Genomic DNA, 18,405 nt, shown 5'->3' on the forward strand with positions numbered 1-18,405 from the left:
AATTCTCATATTTCTTCAAAATTTTCTGAAAAGTAATTTTTTTGTAGGGAAATTTATTCGTTAAATTTCCTTTTTATTTAAATCTCTCTCTCTGATTTGCTAAATCTGTACTTTAAACCAAATCACATTATTATGGGCTGTTCTAATAATAAACGAACAAAATATTTATTGGCAGGTTTATTCGCTAAACCTGCACTTCAAACTTAATTCATAAAAAAATATTTAGAAATTATTCAAATCTTAAAAGTTTTCTATAAGAAATTTATTCGCTAAATTTCCACCTTTTAAAACAGTCAAACATTTTCTTTGAAAACTTTAATATATTTTCTCAAAAGTTTCCTGTGGATTTATTCGCTAAATTCACACTCACACGAAATCATTAAGGGATAATAAGACAAAGACAGACTTTAATAAATTTTAATATTTTTTTAAAAACTAAATGTTCTTTAAGGAGATTTATTCGCTAAATTTCCAACTTTTAAAACAGTCAAACATTTTCTTTGAAAAACTTTAAAATATTTTTCTCAAAAGTTTCCTGTGGATTTATTCGTTAAATTCACATTCACATGAAATTATTAAGGGATAATAAGACAAATACAGACTTTAATAAATTTTAATATTTTTTTAAAAACTAAATGTTCTTTAAGGAAATTTATTCGCTAAATTTCCACCTTTTAAAACAGTCAAATATTTTCTTTGAATAACTTTAATATTTTTTCTCAAAAGTTTCCTGTGGATTTATTCGTTAAATTCACAATCACATGAAATAGCTATGGGGTAAAAAGACAACTACAGATTTTAATAAATTCTAATATTCCTTTAAAATTTTCTGAAAAATATTTTTTTTAAGGAAATTTATTCGCTAAATTTCCACCTTTTTAAACAGTCAAACATTTTCTTTGAAAAAACTTAATATTCTTTCTCAAAAGTTTTCTGTGAATTTATTCGTTAAATTCACATTCACATGAAATCACTAAGGGGTAATAAGACAAATACAGATTTTAATAAATTCTAATATTTCTTCAAAATTTTCTGAACAGTAATTATTTCTTTTAGGGAAATTTATTCTTTAAATTTCCTCTTTATTTAAATCTCTCTCTCTGATTAGCTAAATCTGTACTTTAAACCAGATAACATTATTATGGGGTGATCTAATAATAAACGAATAAAATATTTATTGGCAGATTTATTCGCTAAACCTGCACCTCAAACTTAATTCATAAAAAATATTAAGAAATTATTCAAATCTTAAAAGTTTTCTATAAGAAAATTATTCGCTAAATTCACACTCACACGAAATCATTAAGGCATAATAAGACAAATACAGACTTTAATAAATTTTAATATTTTTTTAAAAACTAAATGTTCTTTAAGGAAATTTATTCGCTAAATTTCCAACTTTTAAAACAGTCAAACATTTTCTTTGAAAAACTTTAATATTTTTTCTCAAAAGTTTCCTGTGGATTTATTCGCTAAATTCACGCTCACATAAAATTGCTAAGGGATAAAAAGACAAATACAGATTTGAATAAATTCTAATATCTTCAACATTTTTCTGAAAAATAATTTTTTTTTTGGGAAATTTATTCGCTAAATTTCCACCTTTTAAAACAGTCAAACAGTTACTTTGAAAAACTTTAAAATTGTTTCTCAAAAGTTACCTGTGAATTTATTCGTTAAATTCACATTCACATGAAATCACTAAGGGATAAAAAGACAAATACAGATTTTAATAAATTCTAATATTTTTTCAAAAATTCAATGTTTTTTAAGGAAATTTATTCGCTAAATTTCCACCTTTTAAAACAGTCAAACTTTTTCTTTGAAAAACTTTATTATTTTTTCTCAAAAGTTTCCTGTGGATTTATTCGCTAAATTCACACTCACACGAAATCATTAAGGGATAATAAGACAAATACAGACTTTAATAAATTTTAATATTTTTTTAAAAACTAAATGTTCTTTAAGGAAATTTATTCGCTAAATTTCCAACTTTTAAAACAGTCAAACATTTTCTTTGAAAAACTTTAAAATATTTTTCTCAAAAGTTTCCTGTGGATTTATTCGTTAAATTCACATTCACATGAAATCATTAAGGGATAATAAGACAAATACAGACTTTAATAAATTTTAATATTTTTTTAAAAACTAAATGTTCTTTAAGGAAATTTATTCGCTAAATTTCCACCTTTTAAAACAGTCAAATATTTTCTTTAAATAACTTTAATATTTTTTCTCAAAAGTTTGCTGTGGATTTATTCGCTAAATTCACATTCACATGAAATCACTAAGGGGTAATAAGACAAAAACAGATTTTAATAAATTCTAATATTTCTTTAAAAATTTCTGAAAAATAATTTTTTTTTTGGGAAATTTATTCGCTAAATTTCCACCTTTTAAAACAGTCAAACATTTTCTTTGAAAAACCTTAATATTATTTCTCAAAAGTTTTCTGTGAATTTATTCGTTAAATTCACATTCACATGAAATCATTAAGGGATAATAAGACAAATACAGTTTTTAATAAATTCTAATATTTCTTCAAAATTTTCTGGAAAGTAATTTTTTTCTTTTAGGGAAATGTATTCGTTAAATTTCCTCTTTATTTAAATCTATCTCTCTGATTAGCTAAATCTATACTTTAAACCAGATAACATTATTATGGGGTGATCTAATAATAAACGAATAAAATATTTATTGGCAGATTTATTCGCTAAACCTGCACTTCAAACTTAATTCATAAAAAATATTTAGAAATTATTCAAATCTTAAAAGTTTTCTATAAGAAAATTATTCGTTAAAGTTCCACCTTTTAAAACAGTCAAACATTTTCTTTAAAAAATTTTAATATTTTTTTCTCAAAAGTTTCCTGTGGATTTATTCGCTAAATTCACACTCACACGAAATCATTAAGGGATAATAAGACAAATACAGACTTTAATAAATTTTAATATTTTTTTAAAAACTATATGTTCTTTAAGGAAATTTATTCGCTAAATTTCCAACTTTTAAAACAGTCAAACATTTTCTTTGAAAAACTTTAAAATATTTTTCTCAAAAGTTTCCTGTGGATTTATTCGTTAAATTCACATTCACATGAAATCATTAAGGGATAATAAGACAAATACAGATTTTAATAAATTCTAATATTTTTTCAAAAATTAAATGTTCTTTAAGGAAATTTATTCGCTAAATTTCCACCTTTTAAAACAGTCAAATATTTTCTTTGAAAAACTTTAATATTTTTTCTCAAAAGTTTTCTGTGGATTTATTCGTTAAATTCACATTCACATGAAATTACTAAGGGATAAAAAGACCAATACAGATTTGAATAAAGTCTAATATTTCTTCAAAATTTTCTGAAAAATATTTTTTTAGGGAAATTTATTCGCTAAATTTCCACCTTTTAAAACAGTCAAACATTTTCTTTGAAAAACCTTAATATTCTTTCTCAAAAGTTTCCTGTGGATTTATCCGCTAAATTCACACTCACACGAAATCATTAAGGGATAATAAGACAAATACAGACTTTAATAAATTTTAATATTTTTTTAAAAACTAAATGTTCTTTAAGGAAATTTATTCGCTAAATTTCCATCTTTTAAAACAGTCAAACATTTTCTTTGAATAACTTTAATATTTTTTTTCAAAAGTTTCTTGTGGATTTATTCGTTAAATTCACACTTACATGAAATTACTAAGGGGTAAAAAGACAAATACAGATTTAAATAAACTCTAATATTTCTTCAAAATTTTCTGAAAAATTATTTTTTTTAGGGAAATTTATTCGCTAAATTTCCACCTTTAAAAACAGTCAAACATTTTCTTTAAAAAACTTTAATAATATTTCTCAAAAGTTTTCTGTGGATTTATTCGCTAAATTCACATTCACATGACATCACTAAGGGGTGAAAAGACAAATACAGATTTGAATAAATTCTAATATTTCTTTCAAATTTTCTGAAAAATATTTTTTTTTTAGGAAATTTATTCGCTAAATTTCCACCTATTAAAACAGTCAAACATTTTCTATGAAAAACTTTAATATTTTTTCTTAAAAGTTTCCTGTGGATTTATTCGTTAAATTCACATTCACATGAAATCAATAAGGGATAAAAAGACAAATACAGATTTTAATAAATTCTAATATTTTTTCAAAAATTCAATGTTCTTTAAGGAAATTTATTCGCTAAATTTCCACCTTTTAAAACAGTCAAACATTTTCTTTGAAAAACCTTAATATTCTTTCTCAAAAGTTTTCTGTGAATTTATTCGTTAAATTCACATTCACATGAAATCACTAAGGGATAAAAAGACAAATACAGATTTTAATAAATTCTAATATTTTTTCAAAAATTCAATGTTCTTTAAGAAAATTTATTTGCTAAATTTCCACCTTTTTAAACAGTCAAACATTTTCTTTGAAAAACCTTAATATTCTTTCTCAAAAGTTTTCTGTGAATTTATTCGTTAAATTCACATTCACATAAAATCACTAAGGGGTAAAATGGCAAGTACAGATTTGAATAAATTCTAATATTTCTTCAAAATATTCTGAAAAATATTTTTTTTTGGGAAATTTATTCGCTAAATTTCCACCTTTTGAAATAGTCAAACATTTTCTTTGAAAACTTTAATATTTTTTCTCAAAAGTTTCCTGTGGATTTATTCGCTAAATTCACAATCACACGAAATCATTAAGGGATAATAAGACAAATACAGACTTTAATAAATTTTAATATTTTTTTAAAAACTAAATGTTCTTTAAGGAAATTTATTCGCTAAATTTCCACCTTTTAAAAAAGTCAAATATTTTCTTTGAAAAACTTTAATATTTTTTCTCAAAAGTTACCTGTGAATTTATTCGTTAAATTCACATTCACATGAAATAACCATGGGGTAAAAAGACAAATACAGATTTTAATAAATTCTAATATTTCTTGAAAATTTTCTGAAAACTAAATGTTCTTTAGGGAAATTTATTCGCTAAATTTCCACCTTTTTAAAACAGTCAAACTTTTTCTTTGAAAAACTTTAATATTTTTTCTCAAAAGTTTGCTGTGGATTTATTTGCTAAATTCACATTCTCATGAAATCACTAAGGGGTAATAAGACAAAAACAGATTTTAATAAATTCTAATATTTCTTTAAAATTTTCTGAAAAATATTTTTTTTAAGGAAATTTATTCGCTAAATTTCCACCTTTTTAAACAGTCAAACATTTTCTTTGAAAAACCTTAATATTATTTCTCAAAAGTTTTCTGTGAATTTATTCGTTAAATTCACATTCACATGAAATCATTAAGGGATAATAAGACAAATACAGTTTTTAATAAATTCTAATATTTCTTCAAAATTTTCTGGAAAGTAATTTTTTTCTTTTAGGGAAATTTATTCGTTAAATTTCCTCTTTATTTAAATCTCTCTCTCTGATTAGCTAAATCTATACTTTAAACCAGATAACATTATTATGGGGTGATCTAATAATAAACGAATAAAATATTTATTGGCAGATTTATTCGCTAAACCTGCACTTCAAACTTAATTCATAAAAAATATTTAGAAATTATTCAAATCTTAAAAGTTTTCTATAAGAAAATTATTCGCTAAATTTCCACCTTTTAAAACAGTCAAACATTTTCTTTAAAAAAATTTAATATTTTTTTCTCAAAAGTTTCCTGTGGATTTATTCGCTAAATTCACACTCACACGAAATCATTAAGGGATAATAAGACAAATACAGACTTTAATAAATTTTAATATTTTTTTAAAAACTAAATGTTCTTTAAGGAAATTTATTCGCTAAATTTCCAACTTTTAAAACAGTCAAACATTTTCTTTGAAAAACTTTAAAATATTTTTCTCAAAAGTTTCCTGTGGATTTATTCGTTAAATTCACATTCACATGAAATCACTAAGGAGTAATAAGACAAATACAGATTTTAATAAATTCTAATATTTTTTCAAAAATTAAATGTTCTTTAAGGAAATTTATTCGCTAAATTTCCACCTTTTAAAACAGTCAAACATTTTCTTTGAAAAACTTTACAATTTTTTTTTCAAAAGTTTCTTGTGGATTTATTCGCTAAATTCACATTTACATGAAATTACTAAGGGATAATAAGACAAATACAGATTTGAATAAGCTCTAATATTTCTTCAAAATTTTCTAAAAAGTAATTTTTTTTTAGGGAAATTTATTCGCTAAATTTCCTCTTTATTAAAAGTTCTCTCTCTGATTTGCTAAATCTGTACTTTAAACCAAATCACATTATTATGGGCTATTCTAATAATAAACGAACAAAATATTTATTGGCAGGTTTATTCGCTAAACCTGCACTTCAAACTTAATTCATAAAAAAATATTTAGAAATTATTCAAATCTTAAAAGTTTTCTATAAGAAATTTATTCGCTAAATTTCCACCTTTTAAAACAGTCAAACATTTTCTTTGAATAACCTAAATATTTTTTTCAAAAGTTTCTTGTGGATTTATTCGTTAAATTCACACTTACATAAAATCACTAAGGGGTAATAAGACAAATACAGATTTTAATAAATCTAATATTTTTTTAAAAACTAAATGTTCTTTAAGGAAATTTATTCGCTAAATTTCCACCTTTTTAAACAGTCAAACATTTTCTTTGAAAAACTTTAATATTTTTTCTCAAAAGTTTCCTGTGGATTTATTCGCTAAATTCACACTCACACGAAATCATTAAGGGATAATAAGACAAAGACAGACTTTAATAAATTTTAATATTTTTTTAAAAACTAAATGTTCTTTAAGGAAATTTATTCGCTAAATTTCCAACTTTTAAAACAGTCAAACATTTTCTTTGAATAACTTTAAAATATTTTTCTCAAAAGCTTTCTGTGAATTTATTCGCTAAATTCACACTCACATGAAATCATTAAGGGATAATAAGACAAATACAGATTTTAATAAATTCTAATATTTTTTCAAAAATTAAATGTTCTTTAAGGAAATTTATTCGCTAAATTTCCACCTTCTAAAACAGTCAAACATTTTCTTTGAATAACTTTAAAATATTTTTCTCAAAAGTTTTCTGTGGATTTATTCGCTAAATTCACACTCACATGAAATCACTAAGGGGTAATAAAACAAATACAGATTTTAATAAATTCTAATATTTTTTCAAAAATTAAATGTTCTTTAAGGAAATTTATTCGCTAAATTTCCACCTTTTAAAACAGTCAAACATTTTTTTGAAAAACTTTAATATTTTTTTTCAAAAGTTTTTTGTGAATTTATTCGTTAAATTCACATTCACATGAAATCACTAAGGGGTAAAAAGACAAATACAGATTTTAATAAATTCAAATATTTTTTTAAAAACTAAATGTTCTTTAAGGAAATTTATTCGCTAAACTTCCAATTTTTAAAACAGTCAACCATTTTCTTTGAAAAATTTTAATATTTGTTCTCAAAAGTTTCCTATGGATTTATTCGTTAAATTCACATTCACATGAAATCATTAAGGAGTAATAAGATAAAGACAGATTTGAATAAATTCTAATATTTCTTCAAAATTTTTTGAAAAATTATTTTTTTTAGGGAAATTTATTCGCTAAATTTCCACCTTTTAAAACAGTCCAACATTTTCTTTGAAAAACTTTAATATTTTTTCTCAAAGGTTTTCTGTGGATTTATTCGTTAAATTTACATTCACATGAAATTATTAAGGGGTAAAAAGACAAATACAGATTTTAATAAATTCTTATATTTCTTCAAAATTTTCTGGAAAGTAATTTTTTTCTTTTAGGGAAATTTATTCGTTAAATTTCCTCTTTATTTAAATCTCTCTCTCCGATTAGCTAAATCTGTACTTTAAACCAGATAACATTATTATGGGGTCATCTAATAATAAACGAATAAAATATTTATTGGCAGATTTATTCGCTAAACCTGCACTTCAAACTTAATTCATAAAAAATATTAAGAAATTATTCAAATCTTAAAAGTTTTCTATAAGAAAATTATTCGCTAAATTTCCACCTTTTAAAACAGTCAAACATTTTCTTTAAAAAATTTTAATATTTTTTTCTCAAAAGTTTCCTGTGGATTTATTCGCTAAATTTACACTCAAACGAAATCATTAAGGGATAATAAGACAAATACAGACTTTAATAAATTTTAATATTTTTTTAAAAACTAAATGTTCTTTAAGGAAATTTATTCGCTAAATTTCCAACTTTTAAAACAGTCAAACATTTTCTTTGAAAAACTTTAAAATATTTTTCTCAAAAGTTTCCTGTGGATTTATTCGTTAAATTCACATTCACATGAAATCATTAAGGGATAATAAGACAAATACAGACTTTAATAAATTTTAATATTTTTTTAAAAACTAAATGTTCTTTAAGGAAATTTATTCGCTAAATTTCCACCTTTTAAAACAGTCAAACATTTTCTTTGAAAAACTTTAAAATATTTTTCTCAAAAGTTTCCTGTGGATTTATTCGTTAAATTCACATTCACATGAAATCATTAAGGGATAATAAGACAAATACAGATTTTAATAAATTCTAATATTTTTTCAAAAATTAAATGTTCTTTAAGGAAATTTATTCGCTAAATTTCCACCTTTTTAAACAGTCAAACATTTTCTTTGAAAAACCTTAATATTCTTTCTCAAAAGTTTTCTGTGAATTTATTCGTTAAATTCACATTCACATGAAATAACTATGGGGTAAAAAGATCACATTATTATGGGCTGTTCTAATAATGAACGAACAAAATATTTATTGGCAGATTTATTCGCTAAACCTGCACTTCAAACTTAATTCATAAAGAAATATTTAGAAATTATTCAAATCTTAAAAGTTTTCTATAGGAAATTTATTCGCTAAATTTCCTCTTTATTGAAATTTTTCTCGGTGATTAGCTAGCAGATTTATTCGCTAAATCTGCACTTTAAACAAGATCACATTTTCATAGGGTGCTCTAATAATAAACGAACAAAATAATAATTTTATAAAAAAAAGCTTTTAGAATTTATTAAAATCTTAATGGTGTCTATAGGAAATTTATGCGTTAAATTTCCTCATTGAAGCTGCTTTCTCTCTTCATATTATAATTGAAATATGGGTTTTTATGACTTAAGATTAATTTGATTTAAATAAAGTAATATCCAATCGTAGATAAGTAACGAAGGCTTTTAGAGTTTAAGAAATTATTTTGCAATGTATTTATCTTATTAAAAAGAATTACAACTTGACGTGACTTCACTCGACTTAACTAACTAATGTGTTGACAATGCATATAAACTCTTGAAATATTGACCAAGCATGTAAACAGTGTGCTATTTTTTCCCTTGAAAAATTGACCAAGCATGTATCAGTGTGCTTCCCTGAAAAAATTGACAAAGCATGTATCAGTGTGCTTCCCTGAATAAAATTGACAAATCATGTATCAGTGTGCTATTTTTCCCTTAAAAAATTGACCAAGCATGTATCAGTGTGCTTCCCTGAAAAAATTGACAAATCATGTATCAGTGTGCTATTTTTCCCTTGAAAAATTGACAAAGCATGTATCAGTGTGCTTCCCTGAATAAAATTGACAAATCATGTATCAGTGTGCTATTTTTCCCTTGAAAAATTGACCAAGCATGTATCAGTGTACTATTTTCCTTGAATAAAATTGACAAATCATGTATCAGTGTGCTACTTTTTCCCTTGAAAAATTGACAAAGCATGTATCAGTGTGCTTCCTTGAATAAAATTGACAAATCATGTATCAGTGTGCTACTTTTTCCCTTGAAAAATTGACAAAGCATGTATCAGTGTGCTATTTTTCCCTTGAAAAATTGACCAAGCATGTATCAGTGTACTTCCTTGAATAAAATTGACAAATCATGTATCAGTGTGCTATTTTTTCCCTTGAAAAATTGACCAAGCATGTATCAGTGTGCTTCCTTGAATAAAATTGACCAAGCATGTATCAGTGTGCTACTTTTTCCCTTGAAAAATTGACAAAGCATGTATCAGTGTGCTATTTTCCTTGAAAAATTGACCAAGCATGTATCAATGTGCTTCCTTGAATAAAATTGACAAATCATGTATCAGTGTGCTATTTTTTCCCTTGAAAAATTGACCAAGCATGTATCAGTGTGCTTCCCTGAAAAAATTGACAAATCATGTATCAGTGTGCTACTTTTTCCCTTAAAAAATTGACAAAGCATGTATCAGTGTGCTATTTTCCTTGAAAAATTGACCAAGCATGTATCAGTGTGCTTCCCTGAAAAAATTGACAAATCATGTATCAGTGTGCTTCCTTAAAAAAATTGACAAATCATGTATCAGTGTGCTATTTTTTCCCTTGAAAAATTGACCAAGCATGTATCAGTGTGCTTCCCTGAAAAAATTGACAAATCATGTATCAGTGTGCTTCCTTAAAAAAATTGACAAATCATGTATCAGTGTGCTATTTTTCCCTTGAAAAATTGACCAAGCATGTATCAGTGTACTATTTTCCTTGAATAAAATTGACAAATCATGTATCAGTGTGCTACTTTTTCCCTTGAAAAATTGACAAAGCATGTATCAGTGTGCTTCCTTGAATAAAATTGACAAATCATGTATCAGTGTGCTACTTTTTCCCTTGAAAAATTGACAAAGCATGTATCAGTGTGCTATTTTTCCCTTGAAAAATTGACCAAGCATGTATCAGTGTACTTCCTTGAATAAAATTGACAAATCATGTATCAGTGTGCTATTTTTTCCCTTGAAAAATTGACCAAGCATGTATCAGTGTGCTTCCCTGAAAAAATTGACAAATCATGTATCAGTGTGCTACTTTTTCCCTTAAAAAATTGACAAAGCATGTATCAGTGTGCTATTTTCCTTGAAAAATTGACCAAGCATGTATCAGTGTGCTTCCCTGAAAAAATTGACAAATCATGTATCAGTGTGCTTCCTTAAAAAAATTGACAAATCATGTATCAGTGTGCTATTTTTTCCCTTGAAAAATTGACCAAGCATGTATCAGTGTGCTTCCCTGAAAAAATTGACAAATCATGTATCAGTGTGCTTCCTTAAAAAAATTGACAAATCATGTATCAGTGTGCTATTTTTTCCCTTGAAAAATTGACCAAGCATGTATCAGTGTGCTTCCCTGAAAAAATTGACAAATCATGTATCAGTGTGCTACTTTTTCCCTTAAAAAATTGACAAAGCATGTATCAGTGTGCTATTTTCCTTGAAAAATTGACCAAGCATGTATCAGTGTGCTTCCCTGAAAAAATTGACAAATCATGTATCAGTGTGCTTCCTTAAAAAAATTGACAAATCATGTATCAGTGTGCTATTTTTTCCCTTGAAAAATTGACCAAGCATGTATCAGTGTGCTTCCTTGAATAAAATTGACCAAGCATGTATCAGTGTGCTTCCCTGAAAAAATTGACAAATCATGTATCAGTGTGCTATTTTTTCCCTTGAAAAATTGACCAAGCATGTATCAGTGTGCTATTTTTCCCTTAAAAAAGTGACCAAGCATTTATCAGTGTGCTATTTTTCCCTTGAAAAATTGACCAAGCATGTATCAGTGTGCTATTTTTTCCCTTAAAAATTGACCAAGCATGTATCAGTGTGCTATTTTTCCCTTGAAAAATTGACCAAGCATGTATCAGTGTGCTATTTTTCCCTTGAAAAATTGACCAAGCATGTATCAGTGTGCTATTTTTTCCCTTAAAAAATTGACCAAGCATGTATCAGTGTGCTTATTTTCCTTGAAAAATTGACCAAGCATGTATCAGTGTGCTTCCCTGAATAAAATTGACAAATCATGTATCAGTGTGCTATTTTTCCCTTGAAAAATTGACCAAGCATGTATCAGTGTGCTTATTTTCCTTGAAAAATTGACCAAGCATGTATCAGTGTGCTTCCTTGAATAAAATTGACCAAGCATGTATCAGTGTGCTACTTTTTCCCTTGAAAAATTGACCAAGCATGTATCAGTGTGCTATTTTCCTTGAAAAATTGACCAAGCATGTATCAGTGTGCTTCCCTGAATAAAATTGACAAATCATGTATCAGTGTGCTATTTTTCCCTTGAAAAATTGACCAAGCATGTATCAGTGTGCTTATTTTCCTTGAAAAATTGACCAAGCATGTATCAGTGTGCTATTTTTCCCTTGAAAAATTGACCAAGCATGTATCAGTGTGCTATTTTCCTTGAAAAATTGACAAAGCATGTAACCAGTGTGCTTTTACCCTGAATTTTTGACTTAGAGGAATGGTTTTTAGTGGGTCGGGGTTGCAAATAACCCCAACCCCACACTACCCCGGGCTGGCCCGGGGTGTCTGTTAGCAGATTTTTTTAACCTCTCTAAAAAATAAAAAAAAAAAAAACGATGGTAAGTATGTTTCAGGCAATCCCAAAGAACAAACTTTGACGTCTTCAATAAACAAAAAAAAAGAAGAAGAAACAACATAAGGCACACAACAAGTGCGACAGGGACCAACTGATTAAACTCGTGTGCCAAACAAAGCTGATAAATCAAAAACCAGACTAGAGAGAGGTTCGAAAATTGCTACACAGCTTCCTTAGTTAAAATATACAAAATTTTGAGAGAAAAAAAATGTTTAAAAAATTTTCAAAATTTGTACACACATTCTTTGAATAATTTAACTGCATTAAAAAAAATGTATTAAATTTTGAAAAAAAATCTTATGAAGAAAAGAAAACAACTTCTTTCCAAAATTCAACAACTCCAATAAACTTTTGATGTTCACTAGAATTCGCCATTTTCCATCTTTCTTTAGCTCGTATTAAACTGAACACACGTTAATCGTTGACGGGCAAACCAGCGCATGTCAAACATTTTTTTTTCTAATTTATGAAACATTCAATTCAAATATCAATATAATATTATTATTATTTGTATATATTGTATATATAATAACTTTTATGGCATTATTTTGTTGTATATATTTTTGTTTGTTTGCTTATATTTTTGTTGGTAAGCCTGTAAATTCGTGCAAAAACGGCCCTAATTCGAAGGTAAACAATGGCGGGAAATTTGAAAAGTTCATACAAATAATTTTTGCTCTCGACCCTCTGTAAATTTAAGGAAGAAACGTCTCTAAGAAAAAAGGAGTGATTCAGAAAAATCACTTTTTTGAACTTTAAATAACTGTCAGTATGGCATAATGACCATAGTCAAAAGATCCCAAATATTTACATTTTAATTTTCTTAATAATGTTGGTTAGCCTGAAAAGTCGTGTAAAAACGCCCTTAGTTTGAACGTCTGACCAGTGGCGGGAAATTTGAATAATTAATGTTTCTTTCTCGGCACTATGTATTTAACAATAACCACGAACATTTTTAATTTGGAAATTACCGTTTTTCCGTTAAAAATAAAGCCTTGAAAAAAATTATATTTATAGAAATTTCTTAAATTTCCCGCACTTGTGCCTTTTCAAATATAACGGTTTTCATAAAACGTCAAACTAAGACCGTTTTTAGACGTTTTTTCAGGCTTACCAACAAAACAAATTCCCAGATTTGGCACCAATACGGAAATGACACCATTATCATTTACATTTTTTATGTTGTTGGTAAGCCTGAAAAATCGTGTAAAAACGGCCTTAGTTTGAACGTGATTACTGCCCGGAAATTTGAATAATTTATGTTTTTTTCTCGACACTGTGTATTTAAACATTCATTGAAGAACTTTTATGCTAATTTTTAAACAATTTTCAACTGTCAATAAATGACAACTTTGGGATCTTTTGACCGTGTCAAAATAACCACGAACATTTTTAATTTGGAAATTACCGTTTTCCGTTAAAAACATACCCTCAAAAATTATTGAGTAGTTTATAGTAGTATTTTTTTATAGTTTATAGTTTTTAGTAGTTATTGAGTAGTTTTTCAAGGGACTAAAACAACCTTGATACTGTCAAAGGCTTTGCAAAAATCCAAATATATTGGAAACTTGTGAAACGATTTTATTGATTTTAGTTTTTGATGAAAGCCAATGAGTTTCTACACAAAAAAGGTATTTACAAGTTTCATCGTATATTCAACTGTTTCGGAGTTATTGAGTAGTTTTTCAAGGGACTGAAATAATCTTGATACTGTCAAAGGCTTTGCAAAAATCCAAATATATTAAAAACTCGTTGAACAATTTTATTGATTTAATTTTTAATGAAAGCCAATGAGTTTCTACACAAAAAAGGTATTTACAAGTTTCATCGTATATTCAACTGTTTCGGAGTTATTTAGTAGTTTTTCAACGGACTGAAAAAACCTTGATACGGTCACAGGCTTTAGAAGAATTCAAATATATTAAAAACTCGTTGAACGATTTTATTGATTTTAGTTGTACATGAAAGCCAATGAGTTCCTATACAAAAAATGAATTTACAAGTTTATTCGTAAATATAACCGTTTCAGAGTTATTGAGTAGTTTTTCAAGGGACTGAAATAATCTTGATACTGTCAAAGGCTTTGCAAAAATCCAAATATATTAAAAACTCGTTGAACAATTTTATTGATTTTAGTTTTAATGAAAGCCAATGAGTTTCTAGACAAAAAATGTATTTACAAGTTTCTTCGTATATTCAACTATTTCGGAGTTATTAAGTAGTTTTTCAACGGACTGAAAAAACCTTGATACAGTCACAGGCTTTAGAAAAATTCAAATATATTAAAAACTCGTTGAATGATTTTATTGATTTTAGTTTTACATGAAAGCCAATGAGTTCCTATACAAAAAATGTATTTACAAATTTATTCGTAAGTTCAACTGTTTCGGAGTTATTGAGTAGTTTTTCAACAGATTAAGAAAACCTTGACACCATCAAAGGCTTGTCAAAAATCCAAATAGATTGAAAACTATTGCAACGATTTTATTGATTTAAGTTTCATATAAAAGCCAATGAGTTACTACATAATAAAGGTATCTACAAGTTTCTACGTAAATACAACCATTTCGGAGTTATTGAGTCATTTCTTAAGCCCCATGAAACAGAGAGAGATGAGTCAATAATACTCAAAAAAAAATCACAGTGATGTTAAAATTTGATATCCCTGAATGACTCTCATAAAAAATTTATCTCAACAGTGATTTTATTTATTTTTGCAATAATTTCGAGGCTCTTGTTCACTTGTGCCTGTTCAAATTTAACGGTTTACAGTAAACGTCAACCTAAGGCTGTTTTTACAACATTTTTCAATACTGTCAATGCTGTCAGTGTCATGAGAGTCACTCTCACTCGCAGTTTATTTAAAGACTTCCGGTTGATCTACACGTCTACTTATTTCAAAAACATTTCCTCTCACTTCTTCCAACTCATTCCTCACTTCTACTCACTCACCTTCGACTCCGTAGACAACAACTGTTGCAACTGCGTCTTTCCCTCCTTAACCTCCTTCGGAGATCCAGACGGGGGTGGAGCGTACTGGATGCAACTGCTCCCGTGCGGCGATGCGGCATCTCCACTCGCCGCACCCTGTGCTGGCGACATGGTCGTCGTACTACCACCGGAAGAGTGTGACGTCACGTGGTGGTTCTCGTTGTGTCTCCTCAATGATCTCGCGTCACAGTAACTCTTGCCGCATCCGTCCGCTTTACACTCGTACGGTTTCTTATTGCGGTGCGTCAACATGTGGCCGTTCCTTAAGAGATTTTTTCGGAGTAAAATGGAGGATTTTGAATTAGCGGAATTAGTACTTGAGACTTACAAGTGATCTTGACGTTTGAACGCTTTGTTGCAGACGGTGCAGATGTACTTGCGCTCGTCGCTATGGGTCAGCTTATGTTTGGCCAGAGCTGATGCGTTTCCGAATACCTTGGAGCACACCTGCAACAAGTTAAGAGCATAATTCTTTAAAAGATATCGTTCGAGGGCACTACTGGTGAGTTGGTTTTTAATGAATTTTTACTTTAAATTTAAGAAATTGCGTGGGAAATGGTGATTTGGATGGCATTAAAGAAGAAGGTGAAGAAGGTAAAAAAGTCGAAGAAGATGAAGAAGATGAAGAGGATGAAGAAGATGAAGAAGATAAAGAAGATGAAGAAGATGAAGAAGATGAAGAAGATGAGGAAGATAGAAAAGATAGAGAAGATAGAGAAGATAAAGAAGATGAAGAAGGAGAAGAAGAAGGAACAGATGGAGAAAAATGAGAAAAAGGAAGAGCAGGAGAAGAAGAAGAAAAAGAAGCAAAATTTAATTCATGGTTATTACCCACATAATAAATCGATAAATAATGCAAGAATTTAAAAAAAATGGAAGAGTAGACTTAATGAATAAAAAATTAAATCAAAGACTGTAATTCAATAAATTTAACGAAAAATCAGTAATTTAGATTAAATAAAAATCCGAGTAGTTTAAAAAAAAATTATGATATAATTGATGCCCTTGAATCTAAGGTTAACCTCAAAAAAAAATAGAAAAACATTCCCAACATTTAATTCGAAATTTCATAATCAATTTAAAAATTATTGATTAAATCTTGATTTGCTATTATTCAATATTAAATCCATGGTTAGCAACGATCAAAGTAAAAAAATCCTTGATTTTAAAGGAGAAATCCAAAAAAAAATTAATTAGTAATTCAAAGTTAAATCCAAGGCAATTTTCCAGTAAATTGGAAAAAATTCTTGAATTTTAAAAGAGCTTCCAAGGACTGAAAAATTTATTTAATAATATTGGTATTTACAATTAAATCAAAGGCTGTAATCCAATAAATTTAACAATAATAAATCGGAAAGTTTGATGAAGATCCAAGAGACAATTAGTACTTTTATTTTATTAATGATTAAATTAAGAGCAATTATCCAAGAATTGATGGTTAATGGTTAAAAAATATTTAATGCTGGTTTAATCCCAAACCTTTTTCCAGAAAAAAACCTTAAGATCCTAAGAGAGATTTATAAAAAGAAAACCTAAATTTAATATTTAATCCAAGATTACCATCGAACAGAGTGAAAAATCCTTGAATTTAAAATCCAAGATTTTTTTTCTTATATAAAAGATTAAATAATAATCCAGGGTTTCCAATTTATTGGATAATAAAGAAAACTTTAAATTTCAAGGTAATGCTTAAAATCCAAAAGACGATCTAATCTTTATTATTAAACAGTTTCATGGGGTGGATGAAACCTTGGATTTAAAAAAATCCAATAGCAACAAAACGACCTCATAAAAAAATATTTAACTTAAAATTCAACAAAATTATTTAATTAGGTTTAATAAATTCTGTTGACGATTTTATTTATTAATTAAATTCAAGGTTGTTACCTAAATAATAAATAAGTAACAACAATTTTTTTTCAAGTTTAATCCAATGCCATCAAGCATCCTTGGTTTTCTAAAGGAGATCCAAGAATAAAATCGTGACCTAATAACGGTAAAAACTGCATGAATTTTGCAAGTAGAAAATTATAAAATAATAAATCTTTTATTGTTAATATTAATTTATGGAATTAAAAAAAAATCAAGGATGGCTAATAATTTGTTGACGATGGTATTTAAGATTAAGCATCCAAGGTTATTATTAAAGGATATAGAAATAATCCTTGGAGTTCAGAAGCAAATCTTTTAAACAAACGGACAAATACAATAAAAAAATAATTTAATGTAATGTTCAGAGTCAATATTAAAGAAGATTAACAAAAACTTTTAAATTAAATTAATTAAGGATTAAAATATATTTAATGATGATCGTATCCAAGGCCAATTTATTTAAAAAAATCCTTAATCTTAAAGTTAAAATTTAATGAAAAAAAGGAAATATATTAATAATTCAAAGTTCAATCCAAGGCCCTTACCCAATAAGTTGGTACAAACTTTTGAAATTTTAAAGAACCTACAATGATAAAAACAGTTAAAATATATTATTAAGTTCACTCCAGTGTCGTCAAGGATCCTTGGTTTTTTAAAGAAGATCCAAGAATAAAAACGTAAACGAAACTATAAGGAAAAAAATTATACTTTTATTTAATGGTGATTCTTGGATTGATTTACAAAACTGCAAGGTTAGATGATGGTATTTAAAATTACATATCCAAGACTATTATTAAAATACATAAAAAAAATTCTTGGATTTTAAATGAAAAAAGAAACCTAATAAAAAAAAATATTTAAAGATAAATCAAGTCATGATAAAAAAACCTTTAAACTAAAAAATCTAATCTATTGAAAAGAAAAATTTAAAAAAATCCTTAAAGTTTTAGAAGAAATTTATAAAAAGTCGATCTGAATTTGTTATTATTTATTATTAAATCTAAGGTTATCATGGATCAAAGTTAATAATCCCTGATTTTAACGGTGAAAACAGCAAAAAAAAGATCGATAATTTAATGTTTAATCCAAGGCCGTTATCCAATAAATTGGTGAGAACTCTATAATTTTAAAAGAAAATCCAGGGATTGA

General features: G+C 27.0%; 1 protein-coding gene across 7 annotated transcripts in view; it reads right to left on the reverse strand.

Moving 5' to 3' along the window:
* LOC126743390 (uncharacterized) overlaps positions 1-18,405 on the reverse strand; it is a 444,135-nt gene that overhangs the window by 50,027 nt on the left and 375,703 nt on the right. For 6 of the 7 annotated variants that reach the window (XR_007662855.1, XM_050450462.1, XM_050450459.1 and 3 more), the window contains 2 exons: positions 15,713-15,831; positions 15,346-15,646 (listed from right to left, as the gene is read on the reverse strand). Coding sequence is in view for 6 of the 7 variants with exons in the window: in XM_050450462.1 (XP_050306419.1) it covers positions 15,346-15,646; positions 15,713-15,831 (420 nt within the window). In the remaining variant the exon portion in view is untranslated. The remainder of the gene's footprint in view (positions 1-15,345; positions 15,647-15,712; positions 15,832-18,405) is intronic. The other variant, XM_050450461.1, reaches the window with a different exon arrangement.

The sequence above is a fragment of the Anthonomus grandis genome, chromosome 12 (assembly GCF_022605725.1).
Source record: "Anthonomus grandis grandis chromosome 12, icAntGran1.3, whole genome shotgun sequence".
In the NCBI taxonomy this organism is placed as follows: domain Eukaryota; kingdom Metazoa; phylum Arthropoda; class Insecta; order Coleoptera; family Curculionidae; genus Anthonomus; species Anthonomus grandis.